The 9636-nt window shown below is 42.9% G+C and overlaps 1 protein-coding gene across 1 annotated transcript in view; it reads right to left on the bottom strand.

Annotated features, from left to right (window-relative positions):
- clmna (calmin a) overlaps nucleotides 1–9636 on the bottom strand; it is a 54615-nt gene that overhangs the window by 38572 nt on the left and 6407 nt on the right. Inside the window, exon 2 of the mRNA XM_019870073.1 lies at nucleotides 3764–3825. Within this exon, the coding sequence (XP_019725632.1) occupies nucleotides 3764–3825 (62 nt within the window). The remainder of the gene's footprint in view (nucleotides 1–3763; nucleotides 3826–9636) is intronic.

Below are 9636 nucleotides of genomic sequence, written 5' to 3'. Positions count from 1 at the left end.
GACTGAGGACCATGGTTTCAGATTTGGAGGTGCTGATCTTCATCCCAACCGCTTCACACTCAGCTGCGAAATGCTCCAGTGAGAGTTGGAGAGCCTTGCTTGAAGGAGCCAACAGTACCACATCATCTGCAAAAAGCAGAGATGCAGTACTGAGGCCACCAAAATGGACCCCCTCAACGCTTCGGCTGCGCCTAGAAATTCTGTCCATAAAGGTGATGAACAGAATCGGCGACAAAGGGCAGCCTTGGCGGAGTCCAACCCTCACTGGAAACGATTCCGACTTATTGCTGGCAATGCGAACCAAACTCTGACATCGGCAGTATAGGGACCGAACAGCCCGTATCAGTGGGCTCGGTACCCCATACTCCCGAAGCACCCCCCACAGAACTTTGCTGCCACCAAATAAGGTAAAACATGCTCCACTTCTGTGTTCATTTGCCTGATTCAGTCGGATCAGGCAAATGAAGGAGCCGTTAATGCTACATGCTTGCAAAGTTAGGATTCGTGTTGATATCGTGCATCATAATCAAGAAAAAACGTTCTTACTGACGGGATGGCAACTACATAGAAGGTAAAATGAAGTCCACTATGAGTAACGTGTTGTCATTTTGTTGACAGGCCCTCAAGCTCATCACTGCTCGTGTCCTACCTCGAGCGACTCATGTAAAACATTCTGTGATGTAATGTAAACTAGCTGATGTTAACATAGTAGCCATGCTAATCAGCAACGTTATCTACTTCGGGAGCAAACTATTCAAATCTATTTATACAGTATAATGAATCTGTTGAAACAGGAAGTGGCTGGTTGCAATGAGTTTAGCAGCGATGTGGGACTCACGTGGCACTCACAATGACACAAGGCTGCACATTGCCGGTGCCCTGTTGGACTGAAGACTCGGGGGTGGAGGTGGGGGGAGAGAGAGAAAAACATCCCAGCTATAGCAAGTTGTGGAGGTTTTAAAAAACGGTGACAAAATTGTGGTATGTCATCAAACCGGTAACAGGCTCATGCTTACGCTTAGTGTTCATATGATCGGTATAAAGAAGCGCTGTAGAGAAAAGGCCAAAGGAGACTTTTTTTTTGAGGAGGGTCAGGGCTTTTGGCATGCAGGGGAACAAGGCAACAGCCATTTTTTCAGGGAATGCTTGGGTAACAGTATCTCAGTTCCTGACCAGGAACAGCTTTGTCCTGGGGTGCCATCTGGCCGCAGATTGCCAGGGAGAGGATAATGGGAGCAATGCTTATCCTTGCAAATGGACAATAAGTCCGACCCACAACAAGACCCAATAAAAATCAGTCAGTCAGCTCATTCATCCCCAATGTGTGAAGGAGTGGAACCTCAGGTCTGTCCATTCTTCTGTTGCCAAACTTTACAATCAAACCTCGATGACTCAGTGGCCAAGTGTTCAATTTTCAACTGCCCATGATCAGATGTATGACTTTGTATTTACTACTTATAATGTATAATTTAATTTGATCAATCAACCTTGTATAATTTATGTTTTCAGAATCTGAGTGACCTTAAAAGGTATGTTTTTGCTCAACCAAGTATTAAAATCAAACTTGGGAGGCTGAATGTGCCGTCAAGATATCAATTTGATTGCTGTGGACATGACAAATAAATTGATTTATTGATTTCCATTTAGGGCGGCCCGGTAGTCCAGTGGTTAGCACGTCGACTTCACAGTGCAGAGGTACCGGGTTCAATTCCAGCTCCGGCCTCCCTGTGTGGAGTTTGCATGTTCTCCCCGGGCCTGCGTGGGTTTTCTCCGGGTACTCCGGTTTCCTCCCACATTACAAAAACATGCATGGTAGGCTGATTGAACACTCGAAGTTGTCCCTAGGTGTGAATGTGAGCGTGGATGGTTGTTCGTCTCTGTGTGCCCTGCGATTGGCTGGTAACCGATTCAGGGTGTCCCCCGCCTACTGCCCGAAGACAGCTGGGATAGGCTCCAGCACCCCCGTGACCCTAGTGAGGATCGAGCGGTTCGGAAGATGAATGAATGAATGAATGAATGATTTCCATTTAATTCAGGTACATGACCAAAAATCTGACAAAGATAGGGATGGGATATAAGTATTTCATATTGGTCTATTAATACCGCATATTGAATTTTTAGTTTTTTAACTATTGAAAATAAGGACCTGGAGAAAAAAAAGGATGAATTTAGGTAATTTTATTTTAACATATAGTGCTTAATATTTAAGAATTCAATGCATAAATATTTCATATCAATCAATATTTATAATTACAGATAATTACGTTTTATTAACCTATCTAAAAGGGCGGGGGAAACTGTTTTAGTGTAAATTGTAATCCAGTGTAATGAGAAAAGTTGTGACATTTTAAATGCTTTTCTGCTTGATGCTACCCCAAACCATCATTAACCTTCATTCAATGTTTATGCTGTCATGAACGCAGGCGGTGGAGGACCTCAAAAAGCAGGCAGGAGGGAGGAGCAAGGGGAACTTGACAAAATGTATTCATAAAACACTGAAAAAACTAAATCCAAAACCAAGTCCTGAAAAACAACACGAAACCAAAGTAACAAACAAAAAGCCATGGCAGACGCAAAAACGAGGTGAAAGCAATACAAACGACAATCCATGGCAGTATCGCACAATCATAAACAGAAAACACGAACAGAAACACTAACAAAATACACTGACAGAAACAATGACCCGACATTGAGTGGTCGGGCAGGGAGTGCTTTAACAGAAAACTAATGACACAATGACCAATACGTGTGCAGCTTCAGCACGAGCCCTACACTGCCACCTGTTGGTGACAAACAGATCCATGACACATACAACATACAGTAAGTGGAGTGAACTAATACCCTCTTGCAGTGCATGACCACCCGTCTTAGGACTACTTATTTGAGTGAAGTTACGCAGCGTAACTTCACTAAAGAACAAAGAAAAGAGTAAAGAATAAAAATAATGGTCATTTAATTTTTAACTGTGTCCTCTTTGTCCCCCCCCACCCTTTTTAGTCCATGTTCTCTCTCAGAAGTGATTTTTGCCTGCCGTTTTGTCAAAAACTGATCCAAGTTCTGTTTTGTTTCCATTTTGTCAAGAACTTTGTCGGCTTTTAACAATCCTTTGAAAATGTCCAAGGCAAACATCAGCATAGTGAGCGATCACCCGACTGGTGAAACACTTTTTCTGGGTGATTCACATTTAAGTAAAACTATCGGAACACCTCATGGCCCGAGATGCGAAAGACGAGGACGCTGCATCGACACAAATCTATCTATTTACACACATTGACACATACGGTAAGAGGTCCCTCTTAGCCAATGGGATGTCAGTAAGATGCTCGGTAATAGCCAATGGCAGGGCAGGTCTAAGTTTGTTTGTTGCGTTCAGGAAAGTTGGAGCTGCGAGTAGCAGGCCATACTGTATTTTCATCTTTCATATCTTGAAATTTATTTCGTAACAAGAGGTATTATTTTCCTGTTGAGATTTTTCGTAACTTGAAAATTTTGTATGAAGAGACGTTCGTAAGTCGAGGTACCACTGTATTTGTATATTTTTCACTTTAATGGTTGCTGCTTCTTTGGTGAAATTTTAAATATCGCTATTGTGACAATCTGAGTTGGCACATAAGATGAATAAAGTTCAATTTGTCTGTCCGCCCATTCATCCATGTGGGGCCAAAAACTTGATTTTTTTTTTTTTCTGGACAGTGTTATAAAATTGTGTAGAATGAAAAACAGATGTTTTTATGTTTACATTGATGTCAACACATGAACAAACCTTTTCTAAATGTAGATTCATCCATCGAGTAAAGGTCCTCTTCTGAACCACTTCTCTCTCAACTGCAACAATGACATGAAGACAAAAGATTTTTATGAAAACCAAACTGTTTCAGAAGGACTGGAATAAGAGGCAATAATTACCTTGCAATATATATTAAGAATGCATGATAATTATTGTTCCGATATTGGATATTTTTTTTATTTTTTTTGTGGTCCAATACTGCAAATTAGGTCGATATTGAAAGCTGCATCAAATATAGTGACGTACAACCAGCCAAAATCTCCTAGACTATAAAAACAATACAGTAATCCCTCATTTATCGCGGTTAATGGGGACCAAAACCACCCGCGATAAACGAAAATCCGCCAAGTAGCGTCCAATTAGTCCGCAAACGGTCCGCGAGAAACCTCAAAACAACAGCGAGTCACATAGAGCAACATATACAGTACTGTATACTTCATATATATTAAAAAAAAAAAAAAAATCCTTTACATTTTTTTTTTTATATGTTTGAAAAAATCTGCGATGCACTGCACCCGCGATAAACGAACCGCAAAGTAGCGAGGAATCACTGTATTTATTATTTTTAGAAATATTGAAACTTCACAAGCAGGCTAAAATGATGATTCCATGCAGTTAGGTATACAGTAGGTGTGTGTGAGACTTGTCTCATCTATAAACTGCATGATTAATTTATGACCTCATTGAATGCACCCAGAGGCTAAGAAGGTTGCTTGTCATCAAATAATTTTTACACTCATTAAACTTTGAAGTTACATCGTTTGGATGAGTCCCACTTGCGAACCTCCCTGTAGGGCTCTCAACTTATTCTGTTCAGTTAGGTGTCTGTATATCAGGCAAGGCAGACAGACTTAAGCAGTTTGGCATGGCAGATTTAAGATATTTTATAAGTAAGTTTTGGCTTACTCCGACTGTTTGGACATTGTTTACGTCTTCTTGTTGCTCCAAACACAATTAAAAGTGCTGTAATGTCGAGGGAGTGCACTAGCTGTCCACAGAGAGCCGGTCTGTCAAGTCAAGTCACATTTATTTATATAGCCCTTAATCACAAACAGTCTCAAAGAGCTTCACATGCCCACAGTTGACAAGCATCCACGACATCCCCTGGCCTTAACTCCCAGGAGGGCAAAGAAACACTAAAAAAAAACATCTGGGGAAAAATTAGAAATCTTGAGAATGGGCCGCAAATGGGAGAATGCCCCTTCCAGGATGACCAGGCTGCAATGGATGCCAAGTGGGCAACCATTGCAGCCATACAATGTTATTTACAATGATATACAATCCATTTAACAAGATAAAAACGCTGGTCCGTGTGTGTATGGCTCTTACACTCTGCCCACCAAAAAGCAAAACGTAAGATCCAGCCATTTTCTACTCCATGTATCCTCATGAGGGTTGCGGGCATGCTGGAGCCTATCCCAGCTTTCTTCAAGCAGTTGGCGGGGTACAGCCTGAACTAGCGGCCAGCCAATTGCAGGGGACACATAGATGAACAGCCATTCACGCCCACATTCACACCGAGGGACAATTTATAGTGTTCCATTAGCCTGCCCTGAATGTTTCTGGAATGTAGGAGAAAACTGGAGCAGCCCAGAGAAAACCCCCGGGGCCGGAATCAAACCCTGCACCTCTGCACTGTGAGATGGACCAGTCGATCATCGTGCTGCCACAGTGTGTAATATAAAAGTAATCTATTACCGCTCCAATTTGTGATGGTTCTGTTTTGTTTTGGTTTTCAGTTTCCGGTGGGAGTGGAGGGCATATCCTCCATCACCGCACCTGCCATGAGTTATCATCAATGGACTACTTAAAGACTGCCACGCCGACAATTTGCTTTTGGATTATTGGCCTTGGTCACAACTCTTATTCTCCAGATGCTCATAACCTTGTTCATGCCGCTCATGTTCATGTCATAGTTTATCACATTTTGTAAGTAGTGTTACTGTTATTTAATTCTTTGGGCTCTTTTGTATTTTGTGTTACCTGGTTCTGTGTACCAGCAACCTAATTTGTACTTTGTCGGTCCTGCGCTTTCTGTAATAAAGCTTTTGTCTCTGTCAATAGGGGTGTTTACACGGCACACATTTGATCCGGCGCTGCACCGATGTATTTTGTTGCGATATAGTTTACACCGGAGCAAATTCTGTGGAGCGTTCACACGTACAACGCCGCTGAGCGTGGCAGCACCGGCGCAGCGTCGGTGCAGCTCCACTTGCGTTCACACGGCAGTTTCTGCAGCGGAGCAAAACGACAGAAAACAAATGAGTTGTCGTGTTGATTCTTTTGTAAACGTATACACAACTCAAGCAACTGCTGTACAGGCACGTCCTTCTCCTTCTCGGTCTCTGTGCCTTCTGCTCGAGAGTGACCGCCCCCCGATAATGTAAATCAACGATGACTTCAATGACACTCAGAAAAGCAAAAATGTAATGTGCCAAACAGAAAAATCAAGAGAGGAAATCACGAAATAAATTCTATGGGGCACGGGCGGGGTTGTGAACACACAACAAAGGAACAAACTACACAAACAACTACGAGACAGTCCAGTCTCCTACAAAAGGAAAGATGACGTTTGGAGACTATCCCCCCACGTTCTAGTTGAGATGGTATAACCCAAAAGGTGCTTTGCTACTGTTACCAGCCTCGTCTTGTGTCGTTATTAAACAAACACATGACAGAAGTCCGACAGAGCATGAAAGCAACGCATTCTCGCCGTACATAATCAACTCTTCTCATGCGAAGCGAGGCTACTCCCCCCTCACAAACGAGCATTTGCTCCAGAGCAAATTGTAGCGTTCACACGTGCAAACTTACATTGGTGCTGCGCCGCAAACAAGCATTTGCTCTGGAGCAAATTTTTAAACCACCTCCCTGAGGTGGATCAAATGGTCCGGTGTAAGCTGTTTAGCGGCGCTACGCTGGAGCAAATTCGCACGTGTGAACGCTCAACTGGCGGAGCGCCGGTGCTGTGTCGGACCATATGTTGCCATGTGAACACCCCTAATGCTTGTGGGATCTACACCTGTCCGAATTATTCCAGATCATACTACAATAATATGACCATGGATCCCCTAGATTTGGATAAGATTGTAAAAGCTTTGGCCAGCCAAGGGAGACTGGTGGGAGAGCAAGAGGCCACGCTTGTGGAGCTCTGTAACGCCGTCACCTTGCTGGCCACCCGGGTTGAGGAGTTATTCACACACGTTGAGCAGCTGGGCATTCGAGGGATGCTCCCCTAGGATCCACTGTCACCACCTCTTGGGCAAGCAAAACACTCTGGTCTTTTCAATCTTTTTCTTTGGTTGAACTTGATTTTTGGACTTTACTTTCCCATGTGCCAGGCCGGTGGTCCAGTGGTTAGCCCGGCGACCTCACAGTGCAGAGGTACCGGGTTTGATTCCAGCTCCGGCCTTCTTGTGTGGCGTTTGCATGTTCCCCCCGGGCCTGTGTGGGTTTTCTCCGGGTACTCCGCTTTCCTCCCACATTCCCAAAACATGCATGGCAGGCTGATTGAACACTCAAAATTGTCCCTAGGTGTGAGTGTGGCGCGGATGGTTGTTCGCCTCTGTGTGCCCTGTGATTGGCTAGCAACCAGTTCAGGGTGTCCCCAGCCTACTGCCTGAAGACGGCTGGGATAGGCTCCAGCGCCCCCCACGACCCTTGTGAGGATAAAGCGGATCAGAAAATGGATGGATGCACTTTCCCATGTTTTTCTTTTCCTCCTCCTGATGCTCTGTGACGCCACACTCCTCGCGGCGACCCTCTTCGCTTGTGATCCAGTGACGTCTGACCAAAAGTAAATGAGCTTACAATTTTTGCTACAGCTGATGCATAATTTTATTGGGAATTAAACAGAGCTTTACACGTCATTCAAACTCAACTTCAACTTTCATTACACACACTCATTAGTCCCGATAATTACCCTATAATTATTCCTAAGATTTTTCCCTTCGTCTAGCCCGGGGGTCGGCAAACCGCGGCTCTAGTGCCGCATGTGGCTCCCTGGAGCTTTTTCAAAAATGTTTGAAAATGGAAAAAGATGGGGGAGGGAAATATATTGTTTGTCTTTATATGGTTTCTGGAGGAGGACAAACATTCTTAACCTTTTCCAATGCTGTAAAGATATGTGGAATGAATATAAAATTTCAAAATTTCTGTCAACCAGGATTTGCGTCATAGCCTGCGACACACGTTTCTTCTAGCAGGGCGGGATGCAAGGCAGGTGGTTGTTAAAAATAAATAAATACATAAAAACGCGTTTCATGTACAATTCACCGAGGGCACTGGCAAAGAAAAGGAATCTGGGGGGCCGAGAGAAGCATTTTTAAACGGTACACATCAGCAACGATAGTTAACATTCTGCAAAAATTCTTCCCATGCCTGGATTATCTTTGGGGCCGTTGTGGCTGTTGCTCATTATGGCATGTGTGTTAAAGTGTGTGTGTGTGTGTGTGTGTGTGTGTGTGTGTGTGTGTGTGTGTGTGTGTGTATTCACACGTGTGCGGTAATGGGTCGATCGCGGGAGGTTGGTTGATCGAAAAGTAAATCTGTCAAAAAAGGTTGGACACCCCCGCTCTATAGGTTGCACTGCAGGGGGAAAAAAAAAACATTCAATCATGAAGGCTCATTGTGTAATTGTAGCCAACTTGGTCTTTTTGATCGAAGGCTAATGTAGCTAATATGGATACATACAACATGTGTTGACTTCATTGTCAGGCTTATATAAGGCTTTTAATGTTTGTGTGGCTCCAGACATATTTGTTTTTTGGGTTTTTTTGGTCCACTATGGCTCTTTCAACATTTTGGGTTGCCGACCCTTGGTTTAAACCAGGGGTCAGTAACCTACGGCTGAAGAGCTGCATGTGGCTCTTTCGCGGCGCCACGTGGCTCCCTGGAGCTTTTTCAAAAATGTTTGGAAATTGAAAAAGATGGGGGAGGGAAATATATTTTTGTTTTAATATGGTTTCTGTAGGAGGACAAACATGACACCAACATTCTTAACGTTTTCCAATGCTGTAAAAATGTGCAGAATAAATATTAAATTTTAGCATTTTTGTCAACGAAGATTTGTTTCACAGTTTGCGACACATGTTTCTATTAGCAGAGCGGGATGCCAGGCAGGTAGGTGTTTCATGTACAATTCACCGAGGGTGATGGCAAAGAATGGGAATCTGGAGGGCAGAGAGAAGCATTTTTAAACCCTACACGTGAGCTACAATAGTTAACACGCTGCAAAAGTGCGTCCGATGCCTCTGCATCAGGTCTCGACGAAGGCAGGCAGATTGTGATTTCCTTTTCACAAACTCTTGTGTCTACTTTATTTTTCTGTTTCATTCATCTTAGGGCCGTTACATTTGTTGCTCATTATGACAACATTTTGGGTTGCCGACCCTTAGCCTTGCCCATTTCATGTGCAGATTCTCTAAAGTTTTCAATCAGTCCCTAATCTGGTAACTCTGATTTACATAATTCAAATATAGTTCCTTCATAAAAAGATTAATTTAACAAGGATTTCCCCACCTGTTTTTGCCTAAAATGAATTGAAATCCAATAAAAATTAATTTGAAAAAGGAAGTGGTGCTCCCGAGCAGTGATCGATATTTCGTGCCTTGCATTACCTGACATTGACAAGGAAATCTTGTCAGGCTTCTCCGACCATTGTCTGAGCGCATGTTGGGAGTAAATGTATGACCAAGTATTTATTATTATTATTTTTATATTATATATATATATATATATTGCAAATTCAATACATTTAAAAAAATCATTTATTAAAAACAGAAAAAAGTAAATACAATTTCAAAAGACAAGTATACTTTTTTTTTTTTTTTTAATTGTACGACGTAGGA

The sequence above is a fragment of the Hippocampus comes genome, unplaced genomic scaffold (genome assembly GCF_001891065.2).
Source record: "Hippocampus comes isolate QL1 unplaced genomic scaffold, H_comes_QL1_v1.1 scaffold388, whole genome shotgun sequence".
Lineage (NCBI taxonomy): Eukaryota > Metazoa > Chordata > Actinopteri > Syngnathiformes > Syngnathidae > Hippocampus > Hippocampus comes.
This window is presented reverse-complemented; position numbering and strand designations above follow the sequence as displayed.